The 19185-nt window shown below is 39.0% G+C and overlaps 1 protein-coding gene across 2 annotated transcripts in view; it reads right to left on the reverse strand.

The window, feature by feature from the left end:
- The window catches only part of LOC126475084 (ABC transporter G family member 23), a 380919-nt gene that overhangs the window by 81401 nt on the left and 280333 nt on the right, over nt 1-19185 (reverse strand). For both annotated transcript variants that reach the window (XM_050102651.1, XM_050102650.1), the window contains 3 exons: nt 14740-14833; nt 8852-9031; nt 7349-7435 (listed from right to left, as the gene is read on the reverse strand). In XM_050102651.1, the coding sequence (XP_049958608.1) occupies nt 7349-7435; nt 8852-9031; nt 14740-14833 (361 nt within the window). The remainder of the gene's footprint in view (nt 1-7348; nt 7436-8851; nt 9032-14739; nt 14834-19185) is intronic.

The following is a 19185-nucleotide window of genomic DNA, read 5'->3' on the forward strand; positions in this document are numbered from 1 at the left end:
TATCTGAGTGACCACCATCAAACGTTCATTTCTGAGGAAGAGGATGTGGAACAAAAATGGAAAAAATTCAGAAACATCGTCCAGTACGCCTTAGATAAGTTCGTACCGACTAAGGTCCAAAGCGAGGGGAAAGATCCACCGTGGTATAACAATCATGTACGAAAGGTACTACAGAAACAAAGAAAGCTTCATCATAGGTTTAAGAGTAGTCGAATCATAGCTGATAAGGAAAAGCTGAACGAAGCGAAAAAGAGCGTAAAGAGAGCAATGAGAGAAGCATTCAATGAATTCGAACATAAAACATTCGCAAACAATCTAAACAAGAACCCTAAAAAGTTTTGGTCATATGTAAAATCGGTAAGCGGATCTAAATCCCCTATTCAGTCACTCGTTGACCACGATGGCACCGAAACAGAGGACGACCGAAGAAAGGCAGAAATACTGAATTCAGTGTTCCGAAACTGTTTCACTGCGGAAAATCATAACACGGTCCCTGACTTCAGCCGTCGCACGGACGCCAAAATGGAAAATATTGAAATAAACGATATCGGAATTGAAAAACAACTGCTATCACTTAGTAGCGGAAAAGCATCCGGACCAGACGAGATACCCTTAAGATTCTACAGTGATTATGCTAAAGAACTTGCACCCTTTCTATCAGCAATTTATCGTAGATCGCTGGAAGAACGTAAAGTACCTAGCGACTGGAAGAAAGCGCAGGTCGTTCCCATTTTCAAGAAGGGTCATAAATCAGATGCGAATAATTATAGGCCTATTTCGCTTACGTCAATCTGTTGTAGAATAATGGAACATGTTTTGTGTTCTCGTATTATGACGTTTTTAGATAATACAAATCTCCTTCATCATAACCAACATGGATTCCGCAAACAGAGATCATGTGAAACTCAGCTCGCCCTATTTGCCCAAGAAATTCACAGTGCCGTAGACACTGGCGAGCAGATTGATGCCGTATTCCTGGACTTCAGGAAGGCATTTGATACGGTTCCGCACTTACGTTTAGTGAAAAAAATACGAGCTTACGGAATATCGGACCAGGTTTGTGATTGGATTCAGGATTTCCTAGAAGAGAGAACACAACATGTCATTCTTAACGGTTCAAAATCTGCAGATGTAGAGGTAATTTCGGGAGTACCGCAGGGAAGCGTGATAGGACCTTTATTGTTTACAATATACATAAATGACTTAGTTGACAACATCGGTAGCTCTGTGAGGCTTGCAGATGACACGGTTGTCTACAAGAAAGTAGCAACATCAGAAGACTCGTACGTACTCCAGGAGGACCTGCAGAGGATTAATGCATGGTGCGACAGCTGGCAGCTTTCCCTAAACGTAGATAAATGTAATATAATGCGCATACATAGGGGCAGAAATCCATTCCAGTACGATTATGCCATAGGTGGTAAATCATTGGAAGCGGTAACGACCGTAAAATACTTAGGAGTTACTATCCGGAGCGATCTGAAGTGGAATGATCACATAAAACAAATAGTGGGAAAAGCAGGCGCCAGGTTGAGATTCATAGGAAGAATTCTAAGAAAATGTGACTCATCGATGAAAGAAGTAGCTTACAAAACGCTTGTTCGTCCGATTCTTGAGTATTGCTCATCAGTATGGGACCCTTACCAGGTTGGATTAATAGAAGAGATAGACATGATCCAGCGAAAAGCAGCGCGATTCGTCATGGGGACATTTAGTCAGCGCGAGAGCGTTACGGAGATGCTGAACAAGCTCCAGTGGCGGACACTTCAAGAAAGGCGTTACGCAATACGGAGAGGTTTATTATCGAAATTACGAGAGAGCACATTCCGGGAAGAGATGGGCAACATATTACTACCGCCCACATATATCTCGCGTAATGATCACAACGAAAAGATCCGAGAAATTAGAGCAAATACGGAGACTTACAAGCAGTCGTTCTTCCCACGCACAATTCGTGAATGGAACAGGGAAGGGGGGATCAGATAGTGGTACAACAAGTACCCTCCGCCACACACCGTAAGGTGGCTCACGGAGTATAGATGTAGATGTAGATGTAGATACTACAGTAAAACTCCAGTAATTGAGAGTAATTGAGACAAAGTAGAACTTGAATTTGATAAAAACTCAAATTACATGAAGAGTGACAGTTTTAAAGACTTTTTATTTAAAAATAAATTGAGTACTTGGTGTTCAAAATTTTATCAAAAATAACGAAGTTATTTCATCAGTTAACCTATTACTTAGAGTTTGTTTTAGAAATTTTTTCTTGGATCACTTTTCACCACAGTTTTCAAGCTACCATAACCTGTACTTCTCTTCTACCTATCCAGCACCAGCACCCACAAACAGCAGAAAAACTTTCTTTTTTTTCTATTTTTTTTCAAAATGAAAGTCTTCCTCCTGAATCATCGGACCACTTATTGGACATCATTTAGCTCGCTGTTGAGTACATCACAAATAAGGGGGTTTACTAGTCTTTTTGTAATCTGATGTGTTCATGAATTTATGATCTTTGAATTTTTATGCCTTTTTGGAAGAAGAACAAGATGCTTTGGTAGAATAACGCTGCTCTAGTTTGATGCTGTTTCATTGCCAGTCACTTACTGTTACTTTGTTTACACCTAACTCTGCTGCTATCTTTTTTTATAATCTCTCCACTACCCAATTTTTCAGTACTAAGACTTTCATATCCAATGAAATGAATTTCCATTCAGCTTTTAAGAGTCACTGCTCACATTGGCAAAAAATGGCAGGAAGAATAATAAATATGTAACATGAACCAAACTACACATAGAAACCACACTGGGTCTGATTGGTGGCAGGTGAAACAACAATTCAGCTAAAGTGGGCACATTGTAAACATCTCAGCCAGTGATCACACCCACTCCCTGCATAGTTTTGATTTTATCCATGATATTACTTTCATTTTTTTGAAATGTAGTAGTCAGCCATCGTCCACCTAAGATGAAATGGAGGCTCGGGTCTCCAGGTCTGCAATTACAGAGGTTTTGCTGTAAACAATGCTGGAATCACTGGTGATACATCTATGTTCATGGCCCTGCTAAGCAACATAGGAGATTATGCCCGCATTATTAGTGACATCAAACAAGGATGCGTGGCCAAAGGCAAATTCGACACTCGAAAAACACTGGTGCTCCGCTGACTGGCCAAGACACCAGAGCTACAGTTACAACAAGTAATTTATGAGGAACAGTTAGGCAGCAGGGCACCATCTCATCTGTGGAGACATCTTTGAATTGATCAACCTGACTTTCATGCCAGCCAGCAAACTCTGTTTAATTAAATTACTGCCTCAGATACAACCAGCAATGATTCTGCATGAATACAATATGAGGGAAAACAAATTACTTTTGTCTAACAGACTTTTGCAATGCCATAGCTATGACAATGGTCAGATATGATGTATAACAGTGATTGCCATCAGCAGATTCCTGGCCTGATGCACTGGCTGCACACATGATGAGATGCTACTACCTAAGCAGCTGCATACACTAACAAGAATGACATCATAAGTGACTGCCCTGAGAGCAGCTGCCACACCTGCTGCTAACAATAACAGTTCTCATGGCAGTGAGGAGGCAGGGCTGCAGCGATGTTGCTTTCACTCATGTTTTGGCAAGTAGGCTTGCAGGTGCTCTATGTTGTCCAAATGCACAACAAAGCCACCTACAACTCAAGTGAGTGAGTTAAACTAGTTTTGCCCCACCTACAAGTGATGGTGGTAGACTGTTTGTGTTAGACAACACAGCAAATAAATATCTCCTTATAGACACTGGCTCTGGAGGGAACAACATTCCTGGGAACAGTCACAAACTGAACATACGATGTCTGTCATCCAACTGTGCACTACAAACAACACTCTTATCAGCCTATATGAAAGCATCACACACACTGTGGACCTCAGTCTGCATGAGAATTTTCATTGCAGTTTGTGATTGCAGATGTTCATGAACTGATCTTGGGCACGGATTTTCTCCATTGATTTCACCTCTCCTCTGACCTAACACTAGGAATCCTCAGGCAAACCAGCAGTACAGAGTTTGTACTGGTTTCACCAGCAGCCCAAAAGCACATACAAATTCAGTTTCAGAGGTGATTATTCTGATACAGCCCCTTTCAAACTGTACTTGAAGACTGTTGGGCTCTGGAGTCCAAACTACAAGTGGTGATCAAGAGTTATGAGGAAGAAAAAGAAACAAAAAACAGGCTCAGGCTACACAATGAGAATCTAGAATTGCAAGACCAGGCATATTTGTTAGGTAGGGAACTGGATGCTAAGAAATCTTCTCTTAGGGAGTTAATGTGAGAATGGTACCACCATTCACAACTTCCTGACATGGATGAGACAGCACCCACTGCAGTCTTGATGGAAAGCATGTATGGGCAGTTTGTGCATACTTCACTGAAAAACATGTCAACATGGTGAACTTTTCTAATAATGTGAAAGCACTGACTACGAGTGTCCCCCTGTGTTGCCCATGCAATGTGTGTGATGTGTAAACAGAGACGTGTCAAACATGACACATCACACGAAATTAACACCAAACGAGGTTCACATCTCCATGCACCTCAAACCCATCTGGATCTTACAAGGTACATAAAGCACAGGAGATGAAAATGCCATTCAGGCAGAAGATAACTCAAGAAGAGCAATGACAATGCACCCCTTCCTCCTCTGAAACTCGAGAACTTCAACACCGACCAGCAATCTCGCTGCAGGTAACTGGCTGCAATCTTATCTTCAGGAAAGAAAACAGAAAGTAATTTTAAACAGCTCAGATGAGTCAAGGGATACCTCCGCTCAGTCTGAATGGACTTCTATTAGTTGTGGTGTGCCTCAAGGCTCAATTCTGGGGCCATTGTTGTTTTTGATGTTTATAAATGCCTTACCATTGTGTGCAAGCCTGCCTTGCAAATTTACTCTTTTTGCTGATGATACCACCATCTTCATGAGTGGAAAATCAGATGTTAATTTCGAGGAGTTAGTTAACAACATACTCTCTGAAGTGATTAACTGGTTCAGTGTTAATGGTCTGTCTCCAAGCTCAAGTAAGACAAATTTTATCCAGTTCCATACAAAAACAAAAAAAGTAAGAGAAATAAATGTAACATGTGGAAATCAACCAAAAGAAAGAATGGATGTGTCTAAATTTCTTGGAATACATATTGATAGCAAAATGAACTGGTCCTTCCATATACAACAGACCCTAAAAAAATTGAGCTCGGCTATGTATGCTATCAGAAAGATGTCTTCCATTGGAGATTTAACCACTATGAAGTCCGCATACTATGGGTATTTTCACTCCGTTATGTGTTACGGAATTATCTTCTGGGGAAATTTAGCTTTGGCAAAGAAAATTTTTGTGGCCCAGAAAAGGGCTATTAGAATTATGTGCAAAGTACCCCCTAGGACATCATGCCGTAACCTTTTCAAAAAGCTGCAAATAATGACCACTGTATCGCAGTACATATATTCGCTGATGTGTTTTGTAATTAAGAACCCTGCACAATTTCCATCAAATAAGAACTATCACAAATATAATACAAGAGGGAAAGAAAATCCTCATTGTGAACTTAAGAACCTGACAGTTGTTCAGAGAGGTGTCAAATGGTCAGAAACAAAAAATTTTAACCATCTCCCTGACCAGATAAAATGTTTAAGAGAAAATGAATGTCTTTTTAAAGCAAAACTAAAGGAATATTTGTTAAATATCTGTTTATACATTAGAAGAGTTTTATGATGCAAAAAGGGAAATAGCATTTAGATAGAATTATCCATCTTGTTAACAAAGAAATGTGCTTGCAATTTTTCTCCAAATTAAAACATGAAATTTTGTATTAAAACTCAAAGAAATCTGCTGTTATATGTACAATATCTGTTTTTCCTCTAAACTTTGTATTAACTTTATGCAGTCATGTAGAAATTTTTTATATATTTAATGAAGACTGTTTTGTATCTTTTTGTATGTTTGTTGTCTTGTATGTTTGACTCGTTCCACATCTCATGTGACGTGCTCACAATACGGGACCTACGGAACATGAAATACATAAATAAATAAATAGTTGTATCTGACAAGCTCCTCCATACCTTAATCAAAAACACCAGGCTACAGAAACACCAGGACTGTTGCTCCTTTACTGAGAAACGGTCAACTCATGTCCCGCCTTGCAGTCACACATGACATGGCTCGTCATGGACAATGGGGACCTCACCATCAACAGTGTGAAATATGACAAAAATAAGAGTCTTTGTCAGTGATACAAGTTGAGCCCTCCCATAGAGAGGAATAACTTTGTCACTCTAGACATCCTCAGTTATAATTAAGTGAATAATTGTTTTGTATGCATGCGATCTTTCTGTATACTCTGTTATTAGCAGCAAAATTCGTTGTTGACTTCACTCACTGGCTTCCAGATTCATTGTGCAAGCCACTCAAACCAGAATTTATACTTATATATTACCTATATGTTAACCACTTTTAAACACTTTCACTAAGAATCTTTGACTGCTATAACATACTCTGAACTATTGCTTACACTATCTGAAAGTTAATGTAGATTACAGGAGCTTGTACTAACTACTTAGTATACAAACTTATTGTCCACATATCTCACATTCCTGAAAAGTCTTCATACAGAGGTGTATAAAACACAATATCAGAGTGAGAAATTATCACTCCAAAAAAGGATCATAACTGTTCAAAAATCTACCACAAAATAATATATTTTGTAGAGCTTCAGCTTTGCAGTAAGAATGCTGCACATTGCTGAAAATTTTTCATTGGTATGTGAAATATTTTCAGTAATTACAAATGGGGAATAAATGAAGTGTATATTGAACAATAGTGGAAATTCCTGGAAGGAGCACTACATAAAATAACTCACATTTAGCAGATCAATGCATGGAACACAGTAACATGTAACAGAAACCAGCACTGACACTAGCTTTTGAGCATTAGTTAATATTCCAGCAATACTGCAAGCATTCACACACATAACCACACAGACACCTAAAAGCACTCTTTTATGGCGACAGCATGACACAGTGTGTGTTGCAAACTCTTTCACAGCAGCTTGCTACAGCTTGAGACCTTAAAATGCAAATACCATTACCAGTGACTTGTCTACATATGATTTTTTTCTTCTACCAGTACAGTTTGTGATCAAATTAGAATATCACCTTCAAAATCCAGCGAGAATTACTTTAAAAATGGTACTTTGTTAAACAAGTCATGAATATTTGAAACATTTAGCATAAAAGTTTTTGGTCGTTTAACTATATATGCTTAAAAAACAAACATGTTACTATGCTTTTTCAGATACTTACAGAAATTTCAGCTTCCTTATTGGAGAGGCTAATGTTGTCACCAAATTCTCCACTAATTTCTGAGTTGAGGTCATATGAGACAGGCTCCTGGATAAATAGAAATACAAATTGCAAAAAAGAATGTTAAAAGAAGCTGATGTCTAGACCTATCTAAAAACTAATTTATCATTTTAGACAAAGTACAATTTAAAATCAAAGACATACTCAGCCAATATATTAACCTTCACAATACTGAGGGAGGTACTTTTGTCCGCCTTTTCCAAAATTTATAATCTAGTTGGTTACTTTGTATTTCAAAATGTTGAAAAAATATTTATTGTTTTTAATGAAGTCTTTTAACAGATAGGTACTATAAATGTTTTAAATTTTTCTGTTACACTTAATCCAAAAATTTAAGCCTTAATAGTAGATGGCATTTTCCCAATGAAATGACATATTCAATAATTTCATTTTCAGGACCCTGCTTACACATCAGTATCTATTTAGAAGCTATGTGTGAGAAAAAGTCAAGAACAATCAAAGCATGATACAAATCCTCACATCAGGTTTTGAGCTTCGACTTTGCAACTTGTTTCATAAGGAGCTGAAATAGCAAAACAAGGTGAAAGAGTGAAACTTTCATTCTGTAGTGAAATGAAATAAAAACTTTCTAATTGTAACTTTGTGCTTGATACGGATCATATTCTAAAACTTTGGTTTGTATGCACTCTTCTCTGTCTGTGAGTCAACTATAAGCATAATATCATATCACAGTTATGTAAATTGACACTATTTTTTTACCACCGGTGAGCCACAGATAACACATAATTTACTTCAGTGTATCTCTGAGACTTATGAAAATTGTCTTCTACATTGAACTTAAACTGTGGCCTCTGTCTTCTGTTTATAGGAGCCTACCAAGAATGTATTCTGCAGAACATGGCATAAGTGAACTATGTCATGTCTGTTTACCAATTACAAGCAGCAGTCAACTGAAAATGGGACAGATGGGAAAGAAAGAAGTAAACTTTTATTATTTCAAAAGTCTCCATAACCATTTATACATTTATTTCACTGTGAGACAAAATGGTCAATGGCTTCATGGAAAAATGTTTGCAGTTACCTATTGAACCATAAATGTAACCAGGTGTACACCTCTTTGTCTGAAGCAAATCTACAGTCACAAATCTCTGGCTTTATGGCTCAAAAGATATGGAAAATCACATGGGAAGAGATTAGGGTTGTCTGGAGGATGTGTAAGGGATTCCCAGTGAAACTTCTGCAGTGTAATCAAAACAGCCTTGGCAACATATGAAACCACATGTGATAAAATCCTGTTATATAAAAATCCACTCATTGCTGTTAACATTTCAATTACACAGTCCAGTGTGAAGTTAGAGGTGCTTAAACTGACTTCAGTTAGTGTGTGCCACTAAGAACATAATCATTTCACTTACAGTTTCAGACAAACAAATAAGCTAGAGAGTGATGAAAGAAAGTACCTGTATAAAAAAAGTCACTTACTTCTGGTGGAGGTACTGTTGCCATGATCTCCTGCATGAAACTTGATCTTCTTCTCTTCCCCCGGTTTTGTATCTTGCTCAGTTTTAGGAAGACATCTTCCAAAGAGTCACAACCATGGTTACGAAGCAAGTCTTCTGGAGATTCCTCTGCCAAGAATTTTCCAGCACGCATCAAACCAATCTAGAAAAAAAAAATTCAAAGTAGGAAGTACAGTGCTAAGGTAGAACAAATGAAACTTCTAATAAACTAGTTACTGTAATACTTATGAACATTAAAGTACATGACCAGAAGGCATAGGATACATAAAGGTATGTGACAAGTGAAATAGCAAAATTATTTTAAATAAATGGTCTGAGCAGTGCTGGTCCCATGGCTGCATGCCATTGGTTGTCACACTATTTCAAATCTGGAATCATGAGGTGATATGGTATGGAGGAGAGATGTACAGCCAATTCATCTTTGACCATGGCAAACTGTTTCACATATGCTGAATTAGTTCTCGACATTCTAGGTACTGAAAAAGTCAGAACTGTCATTTGGATTGACATCACATAGGTCATATTGGTGAAAAACCTGAGGACTGTGCTTATAATGGTAGTGTCTCATCACAGTGGAAACAGTTCACATAACCTTACACATATATTGTACTTAGGTGAGACACTATACTAGATTTCTGTCTCATAAGAGGTTATGTTGATACAAGATGTTTATTGCATTTTAGTACACCACAAGAGTCTTTTAAGTTACTACCTGTAGTAATCCACTTTGTGAAGAGTGCAGTAGGTAAGATGGGTAGACAGTTTAACTCACACTCACAAGGAGAAGTATAGCTAGCCGCCCAAGTAAGATTTAGCTCAATTATGACAAGGGACTTAAGAAAATCCTCTCCTGAATTCTTTTGCTGCTGTTGTTCAGTTGAACTAGTTTTCCACTTCTAAAGACCTTGATGTTGATGGTATGTAAGACTCTAACCTCTTTTCCTTCAATGATGGTCTCAAGAAAAATCCAACAGTTATATTACAATGCCAGGAATACTATATGGCAGACAAATCTACCTTCTTCTCTCAGCACCACTGTACATCCAACTGACACTTATCTACAGTAGTACTGAAATAGCATTGATAACTGGAAAATATATATTGCTTTTCAGTTACAACTTTTGTTACATCACTAATCCATTTGTAGGCCTTTTATTATGGTTTTAATGATGTTCTATACATTAGGCTGTAAGCACACAGTCTGGATGCTGCCAGTTTCTGATCAATGGCACAGACTGATGTACAGAAAGTAGTACCAATGTCTAGCATGCAAGAAATGACATTTCCCGGAAATGATGTGGAAGTTTTCAGCTAGTTCAAGAAAGTGAAATTTCACTGTCTGGAAAAGACACAATGTATACGGCACCAGCATCATATGTACCCCCAGAGTAGATCTTCAAGCTCCTATAACTATTAAATATCTGAAACAACTGAGGTAATATGATTTGACCTTCTGGTTTCATACAGGTCATTAGAGTAGCTTCTTTCTTGTTTCAACAAATGCTTGAAATACTGTATAACTAGATTGCAATTTTCTGATCCGAAGTTCTATTCTCATGTAAGCCAATATATACTTGCTCACTTACTGCAGTCCTCATCTACCAGCAGTTGTACTGCTGCTGGAAGCAGGTATCACTCACACACATGTCTAGGTAAGCACACTGAACAAAAAATTAGTCATTCACAGGAGACATTAAGGTAATACAGTGTACAACGCCACTTTTAGCCTTCATAATGGCTTCAAATTGAAGATGAACTGATTGGGTACTTATGATGCTGGTACCGCATATATTGTGGCCTTTCAGTCAGTGAAGAGAGTCCAACAGTTTCTCCAGGTACACCATATCCAGATGAAGCCACTCATTAATGATTAGATCCCATAGCACTACCAGACTGCATAGATGGTGACTGTTAAATTTCTTCAACTGTTCCAAATAGTCCCAGCCATTCTTGTGGGATTAAGATTGGATGATTTAGTGAGTCAGTAGAGGTGTGATATGGGGCCTTGAGTGTTAATCAAACCGGAAATATATAGGCCTATGGATGTGGCTGTTGTCTGTCATAGATTTCCGTAGCACAGTTTTCTTGAAGATGGAGAGGATTGGGTGACAAATGGTCACTGATAGTGTTCAAATAAACATTTGAGTCCATGCTAATGGTATCTGAATGAGTGGGCCCAAATCATGCTATGAAAAACACACCTAAAATATCATAGAATCATTTCCAGCCTGAATTGCACCCTCCATAGTCAGTAGTTTCAAAGCTTCATTGGGGTTTTGATGTACTTGACACCTTGTGTCATTTGAAAACAGACAAAATTGTGACTTGTCTGACCTCACTACATTTCTTGAGTCAGCTATGCCCAGTTTTGTTGTTGTTTCCTATTGAATATGCGCAGTTTCACGTAAACAATGGCTTTTAATGAGGTACCCAATCCCAAATGTCCACTGCATGCAGTTCCCTTCACAACTGCTCACTCGGGATATGATTGAGATGGGCCTGCATTCATTGACAGCAGCAGTTTCTGCCAGGTTTGAAACAAACAGGGCAGCATCCTTTACGGCGTGTTCGTGGACACATTCAACACAATAGTTTATGTCTGCCATTGTGGCATGTCTCCATGTTAGTCAATGTTATTGTACTGAACTGATCCCATACAACACTGGCATACACACACACACACACACACACACACACACACACACACACACACACACACACCATAACAGAAGTTCTGTGAGGTGTGCCTCTTCTGCTGTTCTGCAGTCACTAGCAATGTCTTCCAACATCAGCCAAGTGAGATTAGCCGAGCGGTCTATGGCGGTGCAGTCATAGACTGTGCGGCTTGTCCCGGCGGAGGTTCGAGTCCTCCCTTGGGCATGGGTGTGTGTGTGTTTGTCCTTAGGATAATTTAGGTTAAGTAGTGTGTAAGATCAGGGACTGATGACCTTAGCAGTTAAGTCCCATAAGATTTCACACACATTTGAACAACATCAGCTGCCCATCATGAGCACAATAGGAAACCAGCCCTTCATAAGGTAACCACAATACCTTATCTCTGAGGGATGTTGAGGGATGTTTAGGCAGTCTGCTGGTGCAGGGTGCACAGACCACATTCTGAAAATGGTTCAACCCCCCATGTTCATTCTAATTTTTTTCTACCTGTGGGAAAGGAGATAATGTTTCTGTAAAAATACATTATTGTAATTATACTTGTCAAATAAAATGAATATTTATGAAGCTGATATGAACTAATTATGTAGTCTTCTTCTTTTCTTTTTGCCCTTGCAAAGTCATAATGAGGATTACACCTGCAGTACTAGGAAGTCTATACAGCCCTGCACTAGTGACTCCTACAGTACGAGAAATGTAAGATGCCATGCCAGCTAGGGGCATTGCTTAAGATTGACAACAGAGAATATCACCATCGGAAAAGGATTAACAGTTTAATCAAAGCAACAACCCAGTTGGGCTTTCTTAGCCTTCTTGCACTGTTCCTACTTATACGTACCTTCCCCTGAATTCTTATTCTAGGATCTGATTCTCTGAATGTATGTGTCATTAGTTCTTTTCCTCAAACTCACTGTATTTCTCTCTTTGTGAATTTGCATCTGCCAGGCAGCAATATTTGTTTATTCTTGTATTGTGTGGTTCTCTTACTGCACTTGAGTGCTCTACACTATTATTACTAGGCAATGTATTTTCTTTAAATAAATATTGTTCCTTTATCTATACCAGTAGCATGTCATTCATTCCCTTTGAAAAAATCTGATGTCCCTTTGCGTTCTGAGAAATATAGGGGTTCTTAATGTTTTCCAGAAGTTGATGACTTCCGTTTTTCCTGGGATAATGACATGCATGACTCTTGTCTCAAACAAGTGTACTTACAGCAAATGGCATCATAATTAACGATGAAAAATGCTAACTCCAACAACTTTTTCTGCCTTACTGTCAATATTGTGGGTATCTGCCCTACATCACAACAAATGGATCTCATTCCGCAACTACTACCCCTACAAGACTACCAGGAATAATGTCAATTTCTAGCAATGCTCAACTTCTACTGGCGCCACCTCCTGCAGGCAGCCACTATTCAGACCCTGCTCATAGAGGTCCTAAAAGGGAAAAATATCAACAGTAAACAGAAACTGAAGTGGACAACTAACCTGCAGGAAGCCTTCACCCAGCTCAGAGACTATCTAGGCGACAACCATGGTACTCTCACTTCCCACACACAGTTAACTACAGTGGTGGACGCAAGTGATTTCATGATTGCTACAGTCCTGAAACAGGAAGTGGTGGCTGTACAGCAAACACTCTACCTATGAGTGCAAACTCCTTGAGGTCTATAAGGCAATTCTTCAGTTTAAGGATGACATGGTAGGTAGACCACTTTGTCATCTATGCATATCACTGACCACTAACAGACTCAATCCATAACCCATTAAAAGACTTCTGTTCCAGATGTTTCCACCACCTGGATTACATCACACAGTTGTATGAGCAATATGCACCACATGAAAGACGTGGACACTGTCACTGATTATCTTTCACAGATCAATGGCAGCTTGATGTCTTGAGACCTCCTCATGATACAACTGTGAATCTCAAAATCGAACAACACCTGACACCAAGCACTACATAACAAATTTTGTATGAATCTCACAAAACTGAACTCACACGTTAGTACCTCAGCCATTTTGGAAGATCATGTTTGATTTGTTACACTACTTATCACATCCTGGGATATGACCAACCAACAACACGACTTGTTACAGGGCACTGCCACCACATGCACCACAGACGATAAGAAATTTTGTGTATGCTGAAATTTTTTGGACCTGCAATTAAAAGTATTGTGATAATTCCCAACGCTAATGTGATCACACAGAGCAGTAAAGGAGTATGAGGAGGGTATGTTGTAACACAAATACAGGTTGCATATGAATGAAACCAGTAAATACAGCTGTTCTCATTATTTCATGTGAGATAAAGTACAAAAAACAGCTGTTGTCCCAATATTCACCAGAAGATGGATATACAAGAAAAGATTGCCTTTGTCTGCCTGGCTTCTATACCACTGACTTTTCAGTACACTTTTTCTGATGCTTTCTCCGGCTAACAATCACACTTTACAGTTGATGATCTTCGTTTCGTGAATGACATAAACTTATATTTTTTTAAGTAGCCCTCTTTGCTGCCTCGCTTTATTATTCCACACATATACATTAACATATAAAAAGAAAAATGAAAATATTAGATGAGTCGAAATCCCTCATCTACTCCAGGGGATGCCTCAGTCCTAGTCTTGGCAATAGTGCAATGTTTCAAAATTTACGGAGCACAGGTCTTCAGCTTTCCTGAAGTTAACAAAGGGGAGATACACTGTTAACTTAAAGAAACTGGTGAAATTAAAGTGATTTTAGTTTATATATTATGTCAAGTGACATTAAGAAATTTATGTATCTGTTGTATATATTTTGTACATGAAACGATATTGGAGTGTTCCATCTTTTTTGTCTACACAAAATCCAACAGGAAAGGTTGGTTGTTGACCCTCAAACACTGGTCCCAGAAGCACATAAAACTACTAATTTTCACAGGCAGAAAGCAAACCCTACTTGACCTGTGCATATGCATCTAGCTAGTTCTGATATAAACAGAGATTCTTCCAACCATCAGCCAAATTTCACAATGATTGCTCCATTCAATTTTATGTTTACTAATTGTCATTCTTAACTACATGACACCAATTCGTTCTTAAGCAAGCCTGAAGGCTAGGTATCCTACATTGCAGGATGATAACACTGTAGATTTCAGTTGTTGGCAGCAATAGGTTACCAGACTCACCATGCCGGCTTGACGCGTCTCGTCGATGTAGTGAGTGGTGATGATGACTGTCCTGTTGCCTTCTTTGGTGATGCTCACCAGGTGATCCCAAATGCTGAAACAGTAGTTGAACAATGTCACTATCACTGATAAATAGTGGCAAGCATGCATTTGTCTTTGGTGCCATTCAAAGAAGAATCCAACAGCACTTGCACCCTCAATTTGTCTGCATTCACTACGAGAACAATGTGCATGAACATCAATACTCATAGAATCTGCAGCCAACATTTAGAAAGAGGGAGTACAGTTGCTCATTATGTGCAGTTGAGAGATGTCTAATCCGTCTCTAATGGATGCCACAGTTACAACATATTGTTGCAAAAGGTTTCAATAGTCTTAAAACACATCTGGGCGATATTCAGAAGGAAGTGGAGAGGTTATGTAATGGGGATACATACCACATATTTAGATCGGCAGATACTGTAGTCTGTTCCAAAAGTTCATCTGGGAAGCAGAAAATTTTATCTATTTTGGACCCGCTTACTACACTCATGCCTAGTTCTTCCTCTACAATTTTTCCCCGCCACACTTCCGTCCAGTACCAAATTGATAATCCCTTGATTCCTCAGGATGTGTCGTACCACCCGATCCCTCTTTTGATAATGCTATGCCGTAAGGTTTTTTCTCCTCAGTTCGATTCACTACCTCCTTATAAGTTATTCGATCTAATCTAATCTTCAGCATTCTCCTGTAGTATCAAATTTCAAAACTGAAGAATTATTATCATATGAAGTTAATGAGTTTCGATTTATAATTTAATACTGCCAAGCGCGCTGAAAAGTAGCGCATCTCCTGCAAATGTATTTCACTTTAACAGCGCCAGCATAAAAAACACAGAACACAGATGTTAATAGTTAATAGCGCTATCCCACTTTTTAATGACACACCAATTTCGTTTCATTCATTTACACGGCATTTGAGAATCATAACATTAAAACGTTCAAAGTAGAGAAATCTCTGGCACCAGCTACAGGTTAGAACCCGAGTGCGGTACCTTATCACAGTGAACGAAGAACATTACTAGACTTAGTACTCTCTGCACTGTGTAAACATAGCGTCTCGAAAGTTCGTTAACATTTGAAAATGCACCATTTCACGGTATAATGTACGTAGAGAGGTAAAAAAAAAAATCGCCACATTGCCTGAAAGGACACGAGATTATATTGAAAACGAAAACGAGTGTAAAAACTGGCCAACAGATGGCGCTCGACAACGTACCCTCCAACCGGTACAAAATCCAGCGTCGTCATGAACTGTTAGCCACCGGTTTTGTGACGCGGATAGAATTTGTCGTATGGACATTTCAAAAAATTGGTTGTCTAACGTGTTGTGGACCAACATTTCACACTCCGAGGGTCCGTCAGCATCCTCAACCGCAGAATTTGGGCTACCGAAACTCTTAGAACTGTCGTGGAATCCCCACTGCATGACAGGAAAGTCACGGTGTGGTGTGGAACGGACGCTTCTTCTTCGAAGAAATGCTGATTTTCAAACTGTCAGCGTGACAGGTGAGAGGTACGCCGATATGTTACAGAATCGCGTCGTCCCTAGCCTGGCAGATGAATACCTGCCTGAAGGTACGACTTTTTGCTGGATGGCGCTCCACTCCATATTGATACGCGTGTGAAAGATATCTTGCGCACTTCGTTTGATGAGGATCGCGTGCTGAGCCGCTACTGCTATCATGCTTAAGGTCCCCTTCAGCCGCTCCGACATGTACTCAGATCTATCTGTACAGACTGTTTGCGCAGACAAGTCGCTGCCTGTAAATTTGTCTGCGCTGTTGGTCGGGTCCGCCCTACGCAGAGTCTGGCAGGATTTGAATTCACGCAGACGACACACAGACAAGACTGAGCGTTAAATGCTATCTCAGACTAATCGCTCAGTTCATTGTGCGTCCTTGTTGGGTCGGTATTGTGATAAACAGAATTCAGTATGAGTGATGTTACTAGAGATTCTCAAGCTCGCGGATTTATTCCAGAGAGTTTGTAACAGAATTTATAGAACTTTACTGATCATTGCGATCTGTATGGGAAATGGAAATACGCTACGGTCGCAGGTTCGAATCCTGCCTCGGGCATGGATGTGTGTGATGTCCTTAGGTTGGTTGGGTTTAAGTAGTTCTAAGTTCTAGGGGACTGATGACCTCAGAAGTTAAGTCCCATAGTGCTCAGAGCCATCTGAACCATTTGAAAATGGAAATAAATATACTCATTTTATTCAATGTGACGTATTTGCATACATATAAACAGTTATACAGATAAAAACGCACATCAGTACATAAAATACACCACATTTCAAAGGTATTGTCAGTACTTAAATCATTCTGTAGTGTTTTTGGCTGCGAAATATTCAACGAATTTTTCTCGAACTGACTTAGGTTCTAATGAACAGTGTGCCGTATCTGTAATCCCATTAGCCGACTTGTATCCTGGGATATAAATTCTTCCAGATCTTCTGGTGTATGCAGAAGTAAAGGAAAATCCTAAATCTTGTAGATAAAATCCCAAATGCGTTTTCCACAACTCCGCGAGTCTTTGATAAATAGTAGTTGAAAACTTGCCTGTCTTCTGTTACATTGTTCTGGATGAAAGCTTTTATAAAATTCGTTTGCAACGAAACCGCCTTATCTCCGATGAAAACAAACGGTAGATCGTCACTAGTTTCAGGTTTGGGAATTGTCAGAATATCATTCTTTAGCCTTCTGTAGAGCTCCGTACATTCCAGAACACTTCCGTCAGAAATACGACCACTGACTCCAAAATCAACCATTATGAATTCGTAGTTAGCGTTAACTACAGCCAACAAAACTAAGCTGTCATATCCTTTGTAGATATAAAAGAATGATCCGCTATTTGCTGGAGGAAAAATCGAGACATCGTTTCCATCTATGGCCACCAGAGCATGTGGGAAATTTCATTTTACTTCAAACTCCTTAGCGATGTGTCTCCAGTCATCCTAAGAGTTTGTAAACTAAAAATGAAAATAGAGACATAGTTGACACCCAAAAATCCTAATAGAATATGTTTCCTACTACCACACTTATTCCTTGAAACCGCATATAATTTAAAAAAAAATTAATGTTGACAAATTTTGTATTTCGCATTGTTTCAGTTGATATAAAAATAGACTCTCTATCGTAGCATATGGAAGATGTTCATCACCTAAACTACTAAACAGTTAACGAGCCTGACGAACTGAGAGTTTCTGTCACAAGATAGTGTTTAGGATAATGGACAAGCGTCATTGTTGGCCATAGATACACATACACCAAAATGTATGTGTAAAAACAAAAAGTAAAAAAACCCTCTGTCGATAGTGTGCAGCAAATTAAATACACTGGAGAGAGAAGATGTTGCAGATGCTATGGCGACAGTGTATGCTGATAAGGTTAGACAATTGGAACCAATGCAAAGTCTTCGCCGAAATGCTTATCAGCGAAGTTTTCAATAAGGCACAATTGCAAAATCTTTACAGAAACAGTAAAAATCCCGGACATGGGAGTTCTGTACCGCATTTCGAAACATTCGATCCAAATGAGACTATGTAATATATGTCTCACATTTTAATACGCCTACATTCCATGTTATGAATTTGTAAATAAATTTGTTTAATAAATGTGTGACTGTACAAGAATAAGAAACTTAATCACACTAAAAATATTAAAATAAAAAAATAAAGAGTTGTGATTAACTTCCGTTCTCGCCTTCAAATATTGTTGCCTTAATACTGCATATAAAGCACCACATGTTTCTGGAATAATGTGACTTAATGATGATGATAACATCATAGCAGAAAATTTAAGATCAGCATAGCTGCTGCCAACAGCTAGAAGCCTCAGTGACACTAAAAGTCTCTCGTAAGCACGTACTGATTTTCTCATTACGATATCATGTGTCTGTATGTATGGTGCGACATGTTTCAAAAGCAATAAAAATGTTTCTTTGTCCATTCTTAAAGAGTTGAACCAATCAGCTTTTTCAAATTTTAGCTCCTTTAAAAGATTAACGTTTGAGAGTGACACACGGTTTAGAAGCCAGTCCTTCGTCCGCCTTATAAGTTGTGGCCTCTTTCTTTTCTCAGCAAGACAGCATAATTGCGTTATAAACAAATTTACTCAGTTTGGCCATAACCTCTATATTGTTGCCCGATGAATCCAAGACTGAGAAAAACTGTACCAACGGTCGGAACACGTAAATGCTGTGTAAAGTAGGTAGACCTGTTGCGTAGAAAGTCGTTGCGAATCTACTCTGCAGACAAATCGAAATGTCTTAGCGCCCCTGGTCTGCCAGATCTCCAGACCTCCACCCATGTGAGTAGTGGTTGTAGGGTTACCAGAAGTCTAACGCGATGGCCCGACCTCATTAGGAATGCTAAAAGACAACATCCGATGGTAGTTTCTCACTG

This window comes from Schistocerca serialis, chromosome 4, assembly GCF_023864345.2.
Source record: "Schistocerca serialis cubense isolate TAMUIC-IGC-003099 chromosome 4, iqSchSeri2.2, whole genome shotgun sequence".
Lineage (NCBI taxonomy): Eukaryota > Metazoa > Arthropoda > Insecta > Orthoptera > Acrididae > Schistocerca > Schistocerca serialis.